Source organism: Neoarius graeffei, chromosome 28 (assembly GCF_027579695.1).
Source record: "Neoarius graeffei isolate fNeoGra1 chromosome 28, fNeoGra1.pri, whole genome shotgun sequence".
Classification (NCBI taxonomy): domain Eukaryota; kingdom Metazoa; phylum Chordata; class Actinopteri; order Siluriformes; family Ariidae; genus Neoarius; species Neoarius graeffei.
The window spans coordinates 18,008,527-18,026,558 of NC_083596.1; the positions used below are offsets into that span (position 1 = coordinate 18,008,527).

The 18,032-nt window shown below is 41.3% G+C and overlaps 1 protein-coding gene across 4 annotated transcripts in view; it reads left to right on the forward strand.

The window, feature by feature from the left end:
* Positions 1–18,032, forward strand: part of cita (citron rho-interacting serine/threonine kinase a) — a 213,702-nt gene that overhangs the window by 36,020 nt on the left and 159,650 nt on the right. For all 4 annotated transcript variants that reach the window (XM_060912899.1, XM_060912901.1, XM_060912900.1 and 1 more), the window contains exons 6-9: positions 1,679–1,821; positions 4,831–4,924; positions 5,109–5,315; positions 6,365–6,518. In XM_060912899.1, coding sequence (XP_060768882.1) covers positions 1,679–1,821; positions 4,831–4,924; positions 5,109–5,315; positions 6,365–6,518 — 598 coding nt within the window. The remainder of the gene's footprint in view (positions 1–1,678; positions 1,822–4,830; positions 4,925–5,108; positions 5,316–6,364; positions 6,519–18,032) is intronic.

The following is an 18,032-nucleotide window of genomic DNA, read 5'->3' on the forward strand; positions in this document are numbered from 1 at the left end:
TCTTATTTTCACCATACATTTTTATTTATATGACTTTGGTCTATAGCTGTCAAAGGCCTCGGCCTTAAAACCGGTTCCTGCTGTGATGTCACGCACTCAGGGCTGGCTGGCTCAGCGGGGCGGCTCGAATGCCAACTTTGCAGTCGATTTTAACTCTCAAAAATATTTTTATTCCCATTTATGCAGCATACAAGAGTCAAGGATGGAGATACTATCCACTCAGAAATGTATTTAAAAATAAAGGTTCTGCGTATCTGCTTTAAGCTTGAAGTTAAAAATAGGTAATGAAGTAGGCTTAACGATCTTAAATTTGTTATATGAGAAAACACCTGAAGAACATTTGAAGGTAATTTTGTAAATAAAATAATCAGCTTTGTTGTGGTAACAGTAACCCTGTTTGACCTTGAGTTGGTTGTTGATTATTTTTCTATAACTGCATCTCCCCAAGATGTTTAATTCCTTGCTTCTCCTGGCATCCATGTGACGTACACAGCTCATGCTGAGACTGGGATCAGGATACGAGAGGATACCATCCTGCATAGCTGCAGGTGCATGCTGAGAAGTTTTAGGGGTTCATTTGGTGTTTCCATGGCAACGTGCCTTCATGATGATCACGGGGTCATTTTGGTAGAGAGAACTTGTTTCTCAAGGTATTATTTAATTGGAGTCTGAATGTTTTTAATATTTAATAACCCAAACGTATGCAAAATACTTAACCGGCAGATTAAAACCAAATAAACTCACAGTGCTGTACTAGTCTAGTGGATAAATGACAGATCTGGCAACGCTGTCTCTCTGTAACTGATTTCAATTGGAGGACAGTGTTATTCAGCTGCTAATAACAGTCATTAACCCTTGAGCCATTCATACTAACTGTAGCCCTTGGTATTTAAGTAATGGCTTTGTTTTGTTGAACAGATTAATGGCGCCGTTCGTAATTACCGAAAGGGTTTCTAGGCCAGTAATAAGTACATTATTTCAAAGGTACCTTTATAAAACTGATTCACAGTGTTGCCATGCAGTGGGTCAGGTTTATTTCGAAGACAAAATTTTGGCTGGGAATTAACTTTCATACAGCAGCTCTGCCGTTTTTCTTTTAAAGGCAACTGGTGGGTTCATATTGGGGAAACGAGTAGGCTTCACAGTGTTCTCAGTGCAATTTCAAGGCATCTTGCAGGCCGTGGAGGACTGTAAACATACTGAATTTCTCAAGCTGCCACTTAAGTCAATTAGTTAATTGGGTAATTATCACTTGAATGACTAATCATGGAGAATTATTTGACCCTTTTTGATTGAGATTCTTGGTCCTTAAACTAAAACAAATGTGCTTCGTGCTTTCTCCGAGGACAAGCCCGTGCCTCAGCTCATATTAGTCAGTGTTTTTATTGAGTGTGTTGATACTTTTAAGCTGCATGCATCATGTCTTTTGCTCATTTTACTGGCTGAGAATCAGAGGAAAGAAGCTGCTCGCGGTAGCACATTGCCATATTCTCACTGACCAGCTTATCGGTGCTGCGGAGCCTCACAGGCTGAGCATCAGTAGCACTTAATTCTAATCCACCTGCTGCAGAACTTTAATAGAATAGAGAGAGGTGTAAACACATGTGCTGTGCTTGTGGCTGTGTGCTATGCTGTAATCTCCCTGAGCGCAGAATGTTATCTGGATTTGTGCCTGCAGGTGATGGAATACCTGCCCGGAGGAGATCTGATGGCACTGCTGAACAGATACGAGGATCAGTTTGATGAGTCGATGGCTCAGTTTTATCTGGCGGAGCTGGTGCAGGCCATCCAGACTGTGCACCAGATGGGATACGTCCATAGGTGAGCCGCTTTGGACTGTGGGTTTAGGGTAAAAGGTGGGTGCTGGTGGGAAGCAAGTCACTGAAAGAGAATGGGTTGAAAAGTATAGGCATTAAAAGTATAACTCCCTTCATACAATTACTCGGATCAGTATTCAGACGTCACTTCAGACGTTAATGCTAATCAGACGTTTGAACGTTTTTTTTTTTTTTTGCTTCAAGCGAGGAGCAGCACCACTGCCAGATGGTTTGATGTAACTGCAATATGTCAGGCTGAAATATATGGTTTGGGCCATAAAGACCCTGAAAACAGATTCACTCTTGAGTGACACAACAGACAGATTGCAATTTCAAACCACAAAGACGCCGCAGCCAAATTTCGCCGTGCTCCCAGGGTGGGAGGGATGCCGTACTCTGTTCCCTGTCAATCACAGCAACACTAGCCAGTCAGGGGCATCTGTGAGCTCATGTATGTGGAAGACGGCAGATAGCGCTTTCCTCTGAATGCGTTTTATTGCCATGCAACACAACATAAGCAGCAGTATCTGGCTTTGTGTTGGCCTTCTCTGATTGGTGGGTGACTGACTGGTGGGAGGGAATTGGCAGGTCACGAATTGGAAGAGAAAAATACTATATTGGAAACCAAAAAATCGAAATCCATTAGGTAGCACTGTTGATTCTCACCATATGACGACTTTTAAAAATCTTATATCTTCGTTAAGTTAATATGAGAAACGGTCAGTCTGCAAAAAATGCAAAAATAATAGGAAGTGCTGGCTCAAGTGCTAATTCATAAGCTGCTTAATAATAAGGATGGAAGGCATATTCAGAAATTAAATGAAATTTGTGATCATTACAACTCGGACTATTATATTGACGATATACCAGACTGCTTAGATGTTTATTTCAATGTCATTTTCTCATTCATATATCACTGTATTAGTCTTCTTTTTTTGTTTTTAAAATGCACTGGGGGGAAAAAAAGATATCTTGTTAAAGGAACAGTCCACCGTACTTCCATAATGAAATATGCTCTTCTCTGAATTGAGACGAGCTGCTCCGTACCTCTCCGAGCTTTGCGCGACCTCCCAGTCAGTCAGACGCGGTCAGACGCGCTGTCACTCCTGTTAGCAATGTAGCTAGGCTCAGTATGGCCAATGGTATTTTTTGGAGCTGTAGTTAGATGCGACCAAACTCTTCCGCGTTTTTCCTGTTTACATAGGTTTATATGACCAGTGATATGAAACAAGTTCAGTTACACAAATTGAAACGTAGCGATTTTCTATGCTATGGAAAGTCCGCACTATAATGACAGGCGTACTAACACCTTCTGCGCGCTTCGGCAGCGCATTGATACGGAGCTCATAGAAAATCGCCACGTTTCAATTTGTGTAACTGAACTTGTTTCATATCACTGGTCATATAAACCTATGTAAACAGGAAAAACACGGAAGAGTTTGGTCGCATCTAACTACAGCCCCAAAAAATACCATTGGCCATACTGAGCCTAGCTACATTGCTAACAGGAGTGACAGCGCGTCTGACTGCGTCTGACTGACTGGGAGGTCGCGCAAAGCTCGGAGAGGTACGGAGCAGCTCGTCTCAATTCAGATAAGAGCATATTTCATTATGGAAGTACGGTGGACTGTTCCTTTAAGAGAAAATATCTTTAATATGGGTGAATTTATCGACTATTTCTTATTAGATTATTCCAAGTCAAATATAAAATTATTTCGCTTCCTTTTAGACGCTTTTACTCATTTCAGGCTTTAAATTTTCTTATTCTGTTGGCAGGTAATTTTGCTAATTTTAAACATTTAATTCCAGAAAGAAGCAAAATGATGTGCCAGTAGAATAGGAAAATTTAAAGCTTGAAATGAGTAAAAGTGTCTAAAAGGAAGCGAAATAATCTTATATTTGACTGAATAATCTTCGAATGAGAAATATTTGATAAATTCACCCATGTTAAAGATATTTTCTCCTAACAAGATATCTTTTTTTTTTGCAGTGTGGTCTCTTATTAGCTCATCCAGCCGACAAACAAGGAGTTTATGCCATCACGTGTTGTCCGTCCGGCAGCGTCCACATTTCACACAAATCGCTTCTTCTCTCTCAGTTCTTCACTGATTTTTATTCTTTTTGGTAGGACGGTAGGTCTGCCTGGGGTGCATATAGCTTCTGCTTAAATTTGCATAATTGCAATTAATAATGAAGATATGGCGTAATTAAGCCCTAATGAGCAGTTTCCACACAAATCACTTCTTCTCTGATTTTGATTCTTTCTGACATGAAGGTAGGGGTACCTAGGGTGCATATAACTTCTACCCAGATTTGCGTAATTACAATTATTAATGAAGTTATGGACTACACTGCAAAAAGTGATATCTTAGCAAGTGAAAATATCTTGAAAATAGTTGAAACTATCTAACATTTCCTATTAGAAGAATACAAGATGCCAATTCTGAGATTATTAAACTTAGTTCTAGATTGCAACCAACTTATTCAAAGATGTCTTATCAAGTAAAAATATCTGTCCATGCAGCAAGCTCATTTCACTAGTATTAAGTAATTTTCTCCTCAAATTCAGTTTTCAATTTTTTGCAGTGTAGTTAAGCCCTAATGGGCAGTTCAACAAATTTTGCTGCTTCTTTGTCAATTCCTCGCCATTTTGGATTCTTTCTGGCAAATAGGTCGATATTCCTAGGGTGTATATAGCTTCTATATATAGCTTGTATATACTAGCTTGCAACGTTTATTGCGCAAGGTGGCCGACTTTAGATCGTTCCTTCTGGACTGAACGGGGCCGGAACGACCTACGCCATCATTGACGGTCTCGTTTTTGTGTTACTTCATATTATATATTGACATCAACGAATACTATTTCCTTCTTGATACGCATTTTCTATCCCTTTTTTTTGGTGGGGTGCTTAAAGGCATGAGCTTGTGTTTAGAAATGCTAGTAGAAAGTACCACTATTCTGTTCCTCTTTCACTCCATTTCTTTCTTTTAAAATTATACTCTTTCTTTTCAGAGACGTAAAACCAGAGAATGTTCTTATCGACCGTACCGGACACATTAAGCTGGCGGACTTTGGCTCTGCTTCGAAACTGACTGCAAATAAATCGGTGACTTTATCTTTCTTATCAGAAATAAATGTCCTGGAATTAGCTTTTGTCACATTTAGAATAAACCACTTAATTAAATGACTAGAGTTTTATACATACTGTTGCAGTTTGTGGTATTATTATGATGATGATGATGATGGTGGTGGTGATGATGAGCTCACTATTAAAACTGATGGTGGTTTAGGTGGGCTCCTCCAAGCTTCCAGTGGGCACTCAAGACTTCCTGGCCCCAGAGGTTCTGTCAGCCCTGAATGGGGGTTCTCAGTGCAGTTACGGTCCCGAGTGTGACTGGTGGTCTTTAGGGGTTATTGCGTACGAAATGATCTACATGAAGTCACCTTTCACTGATGGGACCTCAGCGAAAACCATCAACAACATCATGAACTTCCAGGTAAGACCAGCAGGAACGGTTCTCTCAGATGAGTGCCTCATATAGAACATGCCCACTTTTTTTTTTTTTTAAAATATCTATCTCATCTCTTCTCATCTCATTATCTCTAGCCACTTTATCCTGTTCTACAGGGTCGCAGGCAAGCTGGAGCCTATCCCAGCTGACTACGGGCGAAAGGCGGGGTACACCCTGGACAAGTCGCCAGGTCATCACAGGGCTGACACATAGACACAGACAACCATTCACACTCACATTCACACCTACGGTCAATTTAGAGTCACCAGTTAACCTAACCTGCATGTCTTTGGACTGTGGGGGAAACCGGAGCACCCGAAGGAAACCCACGCGGACACGGGGAGAACATGCAAACTCCGCACAGAAAGGCCCTCGCCGGCCACGGGGCTCGAACCCGGACCTTCTTGCTGTGAGGCGACAGTGCTAACCACTACACCACCGGCAGCACGCCCTGTTGTTTTTTATTCTTTATGTACAGTGGTGCTTGAAAGTTTGTGAACCCTTTTAAAATGTGCTATATTTTTTGCATAAATATGACATAAAACATCATATTTTCACACAAGTCCTAAAAATAGTTGAACACAATTAAACAAATGAGTCAAAAATATTATACTTGGTCATTTATTTATTAAGGAAAAAGATCCAGTATTACATGTCCATGAGTGGCAAAAGTATCTGAACCTTTGCTTTCAGTATCTTGTGCAGCAGTAACTGCAGCTAAACATTTCCGGGAACTGTTGATCAGTCCTGCGCATCGGCTCGGAGTTGTTTTAGCCCATTCCTCTGTACAGAACAGCTTCAGCTCTGGGATGTTGGTGGGTTTCCTCACATGAACTACCCACACAACATTTCTATTGGATGAAGGTCAGGACATTGACTTGGCCATTCCAAAATATTCACTTTTATTCTGAAGGGTTCACAAGGTTTCAGGCACCACTGGATCGCAATCCATGATGAAAGGCAAAGCATTTATCACCCTGTGAAAATAATATCCCCACATTCCTAATACTTAAGTTGTTTTCTTTCCCTCAAAGCGTTATCTGAAGTTCCCTGAGGAGTCCAAGGCCAGCTCTCAGTTCGTGGATCTTGTGCAGAGTTTGCTGTGTGTGGCACGGGAACGGCTCGGCTACGAAGGCCTGCGCTCTCACCCCTTCTTCTCGAGCGTCGACTGGAACAGCCTCAGACACGGTGAGGATTTAACAATGTCACCTTGGGGCAGTTTACATAAACCGTGCTATCTTTAGGGATAGTTTATGGGGCTGCACTTAGTGCTGAAACGAGCCGTTTCAGAAAGATAACCCTCGCAGCTAAGAGAGGATCAGGGGATGCTCGGGATTTGAAAGGAATCATGGCGTCGTAGCGGCTTCGCCTGATCTCAGCGTTGGACTGACGGCGCTCCGGTTTGCACGAAGCAAAATGTAGCCGTTGGTTTTGAGAATATCACACACATACCATGTAGCTTTTGGCCATTTTTTGATTTGCGTCCCTAATGATTGCTATTATGGTGTACGATTGGAGGATTTGCTTGGTAATGGAGTGTAGTGGGGAGATTTTGGGGTAAAATTGGTCTCTGTGTCTCCGTGTGTGTGTGTGTGTGTCTGTGTCTGTCAACTTTGTGTAATATACTGTCGATTTGTATAATGGACATTTCTTTAGTGTTCCTTTATGTGTTATGAGGCACGCAGATGTTCTCCGATTACATATCCAGCTAGAGTCTGAACTAGACAATGCAACACATTTTATCCACACATCCGCCCACACACATACTGTATATACAGTACTTCGCACATCCAGACTGGCATAGCAGGCATTAAGTAGGTACACATCCGGATTGACTGGCTGTGCTGATAATTTATGGGAAAAAAAATACAGGTTTTAAAAGATTTAACGTTTTCCTTTGTGTTCTATGTTAATGCAAAAGCCTCATGAGATGATTGATTAGTTGAACCACTGGTATTGGTTTGAAGATATGGATGATGCATAAAAGCACTTGAATTCAGACCAGCAATGGTTAACTTCTTCTGAATTGCTTGCAGCAAATGAGGGGATGTTGATTTGGCACAGGGGAGGTTGCAAGCAGGTACTCGCTGTACCATATAATGACAATTATACTCCTAATGCTTAATACTGTTGATCATCCAGGACAAAAGACAGAGGGGATACTATAATGGAAACCCTGAATATTATATAAATAGCTGCTGTCTAATAATAGTGCCCGAGTTTAGCTTCAGAACAGCTTCAGTCTTGCTGTCATGCTGTCCCAGGATGTGTGGGGTGGAATTTTGGAGCATTCTTTCAAAAGAAAAGCCTTGAAAGAATCCACTGAAGGATGAAGGTGGAATTCAAATGATATCTAGTTTGTACTCTGTGCCAGGGCTTGACATTAACGGTTGTCCGACTGTCCAGGACAACCAAACGTTTGGTCCAGACAAGTTAAATCCACATCCGCCTGTCCGATAGAACAATTTGAATATTTGTTCAAAAATCACAATTTTTATAGTAATTATTCAAACGTTACATCAATAAAGTTCCAACAAAACTAGTTCAATCACCTTGATCCGGCCATGTCATTGTTTACGAAATTCCAGGGAAGGTGTGTGTAAAAAAAAAAAAAAAACAGTAAAATAAATTTCTGTGGTGAATCTTCATTTCATTTGGACATTCATTGTATTTTTCTTTTGTATGGTCCACATTTAATGATCACAAATATCGTAAAATATTTCGCGGAAATTTTATGACAGTGCCGAACTCGCTTACGGTTTGTTTTCATTCACAAAGTGATTCTGTCGCCCTTATCGTGTCCGACTTGTTGTCTTTCGGTTTCATTTCTTTAAATTAATTTATACTTCAAGTTTTACTGGCTTAATCAAGATTTAATTTATTCCCTCCAGAAGCTTTGAATTTGGCTGAGTCTAACTCTTAAAACTGCCGATCAGGTAATGGGTTAGAACAACACATGCACCATAATGGGACATTGAATCGTTTTTGTTTAGTGATGGAATTTTTTTCCGAGTTTGAGCTTTCTTGAAAAAATTATAAATCATTAAAGCATAATGATTATCATAACTATACTTGCTTTTTGATAAACTTTGTAAACCACTTTCCTTTCACTGAACTAGTAAATACATAGTTAAAAAAAAAGGTTATAGTCAGGACAAGTGAAAAATTTTGCTGCTTTTCCGAGTGGATTAAAAAGTTCATGTTGAGCCCTGTGCGCTTTACAACCCCGATTCCAAAAAAGTTGGGACAAAGTACAAATTGTAAATAAAAACGGAATGCAATGATGTGGAAGTTTCAAAATTCCATATTTTCATTCAGAATAGAACATAGATGACATATCAAATGTTTAAACTGAGAAAATGTATCATTTAAAGAGAAAAATTAAGTGATTTTAAATTTCATGACAACACCACATCTCAAAAAAGTTGGGACAAGGCCATGTTTACCACTGTGAGACATCCCCTTTTCTCTTTACAACAGTCTGTAAACGTCTGGGGACTGAGGAGACAAGTTGCTCAAGTTTAGGGATAGGAATGTTAACCCATTCTTGTCTAATGTAGGATTCTAGTTGCTCAACTGTCTTAGGTCTTTTTTGTCGTATCTTCCGTTTTATGATGCGCCAAATGTTTTCTATGGGTGAAAGATCTGGACTGCAGGCTGGCCAGTTCAGTACCCGGACCCTTCTTCTACGCAGCCATGATGCTGTAATTGATGCAGTATGTGGTTTGGCATTGTCATGTTGGAAAATGCAAGGTCTTCCCTGAAAGAGACGTCGTCTGGATGGGAGCATATGTTGCTCTAGAACCTGGATATACCTTTCAGCATTGATGGTGTCTTTCCAGATGTGTAAGCTGCCCGTGCCACACGCACTAATGCAACCCCATACCATCAGAGATGCAGGCTTCTGAACTGAGTGCTGATAACAACTCGGGTCGTCCTTCTCCTCTTTAGTCCGAATGACACGGCGTCCCTGATTTCCATAAAGAACTTCAAATTTTGATTCGTCTGACCACAGAACAGTTTTCCACTTTGCCACAGTCCATTTTAAATGAGCCTTGGCCCAGAGAAGACGTCTGCGCTTCTGGATCATGTTTAGATACGGCTTCTTCTTTGAACTATATAGAGTTTTAGCTGGCAACGGCGGATGGCACGGTGAATTGTGTTCACAGATAATGTTCTCTGGAAATATTCCTGAGCCCATTTTGTGATTTCCAATACAGAAGCATGCCTGTATGTGATGCAGTGCCGTCTAAGGGCCCGAAGATCACGGGCACCCAGTATGGTTTTCCGGCCTTGACCCTTACGCACAGAGATTCTTCCAGATTCTCTGAATCTTTTGATGATATTATGCACTGTAGATGATGATATGTTCAAACTCTTTGCAATTTTACACTGTTGAACTCCTTTCTGATATTGCTCCACTATTTGTCGGCGCAGAATTAGGGGGATTGGTGATCCTCTTCCCATCTTTACTTCTGAGAGCCGCTGCCACTCCAAGATGCTCTTTTTATACCCAGTCATGTTAATGACCTATTGCCAATTGACCTAATGAGTTGCAATTTGGTCCTCCAGCTGTTCCTTTTTTGTACCTTTAACTTTTTTCCAGCCTCTTATTGCTCCTGTCCCAACTTTTTTGAGATGTGTTGCTGTCATGAAATTTCAAATGAGCCAATATTTGGCATGAAATTTCAAAATGTCTCACTTTCGACATTTGATATGTTGTCTATGTTCTATTGTGAATACAATATCAGTTTTTGAGATTTGTAAATTATTGCATTCCGTTTTTATTTACAATTTGTACTTTGTCCCAACTTTTTTGGAATCAGGGTTGTATTTTTTGGTAGTTAGCAAAAGACCTAAGTGTAGCATCTGCTCCAACAAAATGGTTGCCCATACCTTGGGGAGCCGCCGTGTAAACAATGATCAATATTATAGATAAATGAAAAAGAAAGCTGGTACAATCTTGTTGGATTTTGTTTGGTTGGTTTATCACGAAGCCTGAAAAACTGTGTTGGCTGATGTACCAGAAAATAAAGATGGCCTTGTAGTTCTGTCTAAGCAGTGATGCTCATTGTGGTGATCTGAATAGTCTGAATGTAGCTTGTAGTTAATGTATTGTTTAGCCTCCAGGCTTTTGCCATGTGTTTTCTACGTGTGTGTGTGCGTGCATCTGTCTAGACAACAGTAATCATTACTGTTCATGATCTCTGTTTGTGTCGAATGAAACAGCCATTAGTCTCTATACGATACTGTTTGTGTGTGTGTGTGTGCGCGCGCGCTCACATGTTGGTACACATTTACACATTCACGCCGTAGAAACAAATTATCAACTTTGTCAAATTTGCTTGGGTGTTATCAAAACGCTATATTTTTCTCCAAGAAACTTACTAAGCTGAAGAAATGTCTGCATTGTCATTCCTAATGAGTTACATGTATATAGGTAGAAGAAAGCTGTTAAAGTGCATATCCTGGACCAATTTTTTTTTTTATATGAAAGTATGTCCCTTTACACACTCATCCAGAAGGGTAATTTTGCACAAGGCCATCTGTCTACAGCAGAAAAAAATAAAATAACAAAACGCGTCTGGAGCCAGATTCGTGACATCACCTGCGGAAGCGCCAGCAGGCTGCGAGAGCTCGCACGGTTTCAGTGCACAGCCTGTGTAGACCAAGTTTAGCAGCTAGCGATTTTGCATTGAAATATATGGAATTGTCACCTGAGCGCAATGTTACTTCACTTTTGGATGAACAATGTAATGAGATGTCAGAATTATTTCTTACCCTGGCAACAGTCAACTTGTGAATTGCCGATTTTCTTGGTCTTTTTCTCGGCTCTGCTTGGTCCCCGGCTTCGAGGGCCTCAGTGGATGCGGCACTTCGCCTTCTGTCAGGGGAAACGAACACGGCTGGCTCCTTTGGTGACGCTGACACAGATGGAGACGGTGTTGCTTTGGGCATTCTGACAGATGGAACTGTGTCTTTTTTCAGATCAAGTTGCCTCGCGAAGCCCATTTCCCACTGCAAATAGTTCTCAAAGTCGTCGGGCCTTGTGAAGTGAGCACCGCAAATGATGCTGTAGTCTGTAGCATGTAGCCAATTTTTCCGGGTGCCTCGCACTAAGCGCTCCCATTTCTCTCTCATTGTCCGGTCTTTTGGGAAACGATGAGTACTAATCCCATCAAGATTGGTGTTGCTACACCCTCCTACGATGCATCTGTTAACCATTTTAATAATTACGCGATAACGTTGAAGAAATTTGCAGAAAACCACCAGGTCGTTTTCTCATAAACAAACCAGCGCTGACGTAGGATTCAGAGGGAGGCGTCCCACACGCGATGTCACGAAAATCAATGTTTGCCGGGAAATCCAAATGCCAAGTTTTTTCAGAGGCGGACCATCTCATCTCATTATCTCTAGCCGCTTTATCCTGTTCTACAGGGTCGCAGGCAAGCTGGAGCCTATCCCAACTGACTACGGGCGAAAGGCGGGGTACACCCTGGACAAGTCGCCAGGTCATCACAGGGCTGACACATAGACACAGACAACCATTCACACTCACATTCACACCTACGGTCAATTTAGAGTCACCAGTTAACCTAACCTGCATGTCTTTGGACTGTGGGGGAAACCGGAGCACCCGGAGGAAACCCACGCGGACACGGGGAGAACATGCAAACTCCACACAGAAAGGCCCTCGCCGGCCACGGGACTCGAACCCGGACCTTCTTGCTGTGAGGCGACAGCGCTAACCACTACACCACCGTGGAGGTGGACCAATTCGCTGAATTTTTCTGGTATTGCGCAAGGTAAAAAAAATTGCACAAAATGCAAAATGTGACAGATATTTGGCCAAAGTTTAATATAAAATAGGAGAATTACATTGATCTTGCTCCTGAATTTACCCGGGATATGCACTTCAAGTCTTTCACAGTGACCGTATAAAGGCAGCAAGACGGTAGAAATGAGACAAAAGTGTTGGGAATATCAACATTTACCTCAGATGTGTGGATCAGCTGTACTGTAAGTAAAGATGAAAATGAAATCCACCAAACTCTGACCAACATTAAGAAACACGTCATCTTATTTCTCTTATTTTCTGCACTGTTTTTAGCAAACATACCACCAGAAATCTCAAAAACTGCATGTGAAAAAAACTGGGGAAGTTCATGCTGTATCCAGTCGTGTCTGTAGTAGAATTTATGATGCAAGTTGACTGAAAATGCTTAAAAATGCTACTTCAAATGATCGTTTTAAGAATGCCGCAGCAGATGCCCAGCTCAAATAAAATAATTCATAAACTTGATTTTAAAAGAGCTTTATTTCATTTCTGACAGCTAAAGAGGCTGTTTTGCAGAGTTTAAATTAAGCCAGAAGTAAGGCTTAATGCAGAATAATTCATCAAGTCCTTCAAACTTGCTTTCTGAAACGCGTCTTAAATTAAATTTCGTTATCTTCAGACGATGCCATCGGGTGACTACAAATCCTTCAAGTCTTAATTTTTCTGAAATTATACTTTGCAAATGTAATGCCTTTTTTAATTAAATTAATTTAAAATTGTAAATTATACATTTGAAGATGCATGGTCTTAAATGTTATCCTACATATAAACCTAGTCTCGGTCTCGTGCATCCGTAGTGTTTTTGATCAGCTACCATGGGCAACAATTTCACCATGTTTCCCAGTATTTATTCCGTCAATTAGATTTTACACCGTAATCACGCTGCACGAGCACCAGAGTGGTGCCGCTTCCAATACGCTCCTGTGTTAATGAGGACAGAGTTCATACTGTGGAGCACTTTTCACTTTACACTTCAATGTTCAGGTTAAATTTTAATCGTCCAGGTGGATATTAACCAAATTCGTGATGATCTCCATAAGTGCAGCCATGGAATGGTGTGGCTAGCTCTCTATCTGTCTGTCAGTCTAGTCTAGATTACCTAGCTCAGTGTTTCTCAACTGTTGGGCTGTCTAGTGGGCCACGTTTCCCCCCCCAAGTTGAAGTTGATTGCATCTGACGTCACAGCCTCCTCATTAGATATGCAAGACATGAAGTGTTCAGCCAAACTCACTGTTCACAAAGCGTCACTATCACTGGGGTGTCTTGCTGGTCATTAAAGGAGAACTGAAGGCAAATTTTTTTTTTTATCATCAAAATTCTATTTATCTCATTTTATTAAATATAGGAATGCATTTCTGGCAGCTATTTTGTCACTACTATAGCAAGTTATGAGTGTTTGAAGTACGTCATGTAATATATCAGTCCATATGACAAAGCAATGGCCGTAAACGAGATTCGTTGAGACCTGTGCGAGACATCGTAGGATGGAAGTAAAACGTACAGCGGAAATCAAAGTGACCGACATCTGCCAACGTTGTCAAAAGAAGCGCGTGCCCTCTTTCGAATGCTGACGTAATCAAGCTGGAAGTTCTGTTTGTTTTGATAGCAGTCATTTAAACTCGTTTTTGTGCAATATTTCGTTTGGAAAACAGTTTTCAAAATGGCGGCGCTGACACTTCGTTTCGAAGTCTCGCACAAGTCTTGTGAAGATCGCGCAGATAAGCGACACCTGCCGTGGACCAAACGAACTAAATTCAACATGGCTAAAAACCGAATAGGCCGATAAGTGTAATATTTAATTGCAACTAGACTGCATTTCCGCAGAGAAAATCCTAAGTGTGCTTGCTGAGCTGTAGCAGAACAGCTATCATAAAAGCTAGCATGCCAACATGCTAACAACTAGCATGCTAACAGTTAGCATACTAACGTTAAAAGCTAGCATATTAACATGCTAAAAGCTAGCATTCTAACATGCTAATGATTAACATGCTATTTGTTAAAATTCTAACACTTTAAGGCTAATATGCTGACAGCTATCATGCTAACAGGCTAACATGCTAATGGCTAGTATGCTAACTTTTAGCATGCTAACACGCTGAGGGTGACATGCTAACAGCTAACATGCTAACAATTAGCATGCTAACATGCTCAGGCGAACTCGCTAACAGCAAACATGCAAACTCTGCATGCTACCATGCTAATCCTAACATGTTAACAACTCTCATGATAACATGCTAACAACTCGCGAGCTAACAGCAGGCATGATATCGTAATGGGTAACATGCTGACAGCTAGCATGGTAACACGTGAATGCTTATATGCTAATTGCTATCGTGTGTGCGTGTAAGTACTCCTAATAAAGTGGCCATTGAGTTGAAGTTGATTTGCTGTCAAAGTCTCAAATGAGCAGATCCTTGCCAAATGCATCATCACCTATGGGGGAAGGGAAGAATGACTCAGTCAAGCTTCCATTGGTTAGCGGCAAAATGGAGAAAAAATGGACAGATGAAAGGCAAGACAAAGACGAGTGCGGGTCAGAACCGATATCATGTGTGTGATGGTGATTTGGCCTGAGGTGCCGTATGAAGTTTGGTGGATGTGTGGTGAAGTGTTACTGAGCAAAACTCCATTCATTTGAATGGAGCCAAAAATCAATGGAAGCCTATGGAGGTAAAAAGAGATGCGTGAAAACCAAGGAAAAGACGAGTGCAGGTCTCAGATGAGGGGATGGATCTGTGCGGGGACTTGGCCTGAGGCATCAAGTGAAGTTTCTTGAAGTTTGGTCACTTGGTTAAAAAAATTGATGGAGAGTGAAAGTTTTTCTCCTGAAACACCATTCATTTTCAATGGGGCCAAAAATCAATGCAAGCCTATGGAGGAAAAAGGGATGAGCAAAAAGAAAGGAAAAATATGAGTGCGGGTCAGAACCGATTGGGTGGATGTGTCGGGGGAGTTGGCCTGAAGTATCACATGAGGTTTGGTGCATCTGCAATGGAGCATGTCCGAGTAGGACGATTCAATTCATGAGCCCTATTCATTCTCTATGGGGAAAAAACCAAAAGAAAAATGACAAGAACAAGAGAACGGGCGTGTTGATCCAAAAGCTGTATACAAGCACACTACACCACTTCGGGCCAGACGTCTCAGAGTTGGAACGATGTCTCTATCTCGAACGCCCTAGGAGGAGTAGTGGATCCAAAAAAACGTGCTTGAGCCTTTGGCTGCTGTGTGCTTGAGCAAGCACACTAATTAGTTGCCAATACGAGTCACGATATAAGGTTACTAAAACCGAAAACGTAATTGAATAACATGTTAATTAAGAAATAAGGCAAGTTTAAAAATGACTTCAGTTGTCCTTTAAAATGCCCTACGCTTGCGTTGTTTTGAGCTGTTTGAATTGAACAAACTGTGAAACTGATAAAAGTTTCTTCTGGGTTCCCTGTGAAGTGATAAAAAAAAGGGTGAAAGAGCAAAGGATCATTAATCCCTTTTGACTGAGAATGCCCTGCATGCATGGTTTTATGTTGGCTTCTGGCACATCCATACAGTTTTAAAAATAATACCAACAATTAAAAACAGGTTTTTTTTTTTGCATTTATTTCATTCCTAGGCTCCCATCTGTAACAGGGAGTGATGTTGCATTTCATTAATACACTTTACAATAGATTATTAGATTCTAATAGAATAGATGAGCCAAAATAATTGGGGATATTTTTTTTTTTTAAATGGTCCTTGACTTGTTACAAATATGAATAGGTGGGCCTTAAAGTAGAAAAGGTTGAGAACCCCTGACCTAGCTAACAGTAGTCTACTTCGCCGTTCGTAATCAGGGACACAAAAATAAAAAATAACCTTCGTTGAAATTGAGACTTCCAGCCCATGGGAAAACCCAGTAATAAGTATTTAAAGGTCCCATGGCATGAAATTTTCACTTTCTGAGGTTTTTTAACGTTAAAATGAGTTCCTCTGACCTTCTTAAGTCACCCCAGTGGCTAGAAATTTCATAATGTGTAAACCAAACTATGCCCAACATTTGAGAATGGTGCGTCAAAACGGCGCGTTGATAAGCTCTTCCCTTTACTACGCCAGCAAGGGAGATGATCCCCACGCCCCCCCTCTGGATTCCCACCCACTGTATGGATTGCCCGCCCAGTTGTAGTGAGGAGACCATAGAGGTCACAACATGGCATCACCTAAGCGAGCGAAACATGGAAATTGCGCTGTACATGGATGTGACAACACAGAAAAGAGTCTGTTTTTACTGCCGACGGAATAGCCCCTGAAGACGCAGTGGCTTAATTTTATTTACTCCAATAATACGCCGTCGAGTCTACCTAAGACGGTGTATGTTTATCGGAAGCATTTTCCTGATGAATGTTTCCACAACTTGGGACAGTACAGGGCAGGTTTTGCACATCAACTGTCACTGAAGCCTGGGTCCGTACCAAGCATCCCTGCCGCATCAGCAACAAACACCGAACAAGTAAGTGTATAACTGGTCGTTTTGCCGTGTTTTAAAATCGGTGCCACGTTAGCCTTGCAATGGCTACATTAGCTGTGCAGCTAACCGCTTCCTGCAGTTAGCCAGGTAATCTGCGCTACAAAACTAAAGAGCATGCAGCATGCTCTGTTAAACTGAGTTTAGTCTGGAAATTGACTGTAACTTATGAGCTTATGTTTGACTATTGCTCCGCAATGCATGTCTTCTGTTGGATAAGCGCTATGTTGCTGTAGTTGCTGCTTCTATCCTCTTTGGTTATGGAGTGCGTGTTCAAGCCTAGGGTATTATACGTTCGTAAACTACCACTCCGAACACTCTCACTCTCTGTTCTCTGTGTCACGTTGAGTTTACGAAAGGAGTCCGAGGGAGAACGGGGTTTTGTCTTAGCAGCATGGCTACAGGCGCTGATAGCAGCGAGTATGTGTGTGCGCAGCTTGGTCAAGCCCCTCCCCCTCCCCCATGGCCCACCCCCACCCTCTACCCTTCCCCGCCTCCTGCTTCTCATTAGCAAAACGACGCACTGGGAAAAGCGCTGAAATGGGGCTTTCTCCCAGGAGGCTATATTTACGTGCCGAGGGTTCATTTCGAGAAAGGCTGCGGATATAACATCCGGAAACCTCCACGAGCCTGTTTAAAGCATCAACAAACCACCATGCCATGGGACCTTTAATATGTACAGTACATACAAATTTTATACCAAATGCTTTTGATATAAAGTGTCGTGTATTACAGCTTCTTAACCTATTTGTTAATGCTATAATGTTACGATGAAATTTGCATGCTAGGTCTACATGACACACACTGTATAATTTATAAGAATGTAAGAAGCACACAAAATGGATCCCATCATTCTGATGATTCTTGCAGAGCTTTTGTACGGGAGTACGTCTAATGTTTTGAAGAAAGGTCGTATACCTCCTGTTCCTTCCTCAACTAGTGGTGCAGTGATGGACCGCGTCGAACAAGGTTTCTCTATTGGGACCTTTTGAGTAAATAGTTTGATTTGTTCTTGGAGTTTTTATATTGGGTGTATTTGGTCTTAAATTACAACTGAAGTGGCATTAAAAAGTCTTGGTGTATTCGGTTCAAATTGATGATATGTGCAGGCACCCTGTATAAAGTTCTACAGTGTCTGCAAGTATCATCATGGGAAGTCGAATCTAAGGATTATGTCATTTTCGTCCTTGGCGTTGTAGAGCTCCTCAAAACTCCTAAATTGTACAGCTAGTGTTGTAGATTTAACAAGCTTTCTCTATGTTCACTGAGCTAAAGAAAGTACTTGTACATGCAGTATACTGTAACTAAAAGTAAAGTGCTACTTTGTTTGCTCTTGATGATGTGAGCAGCCATGTTGATTTCGCAT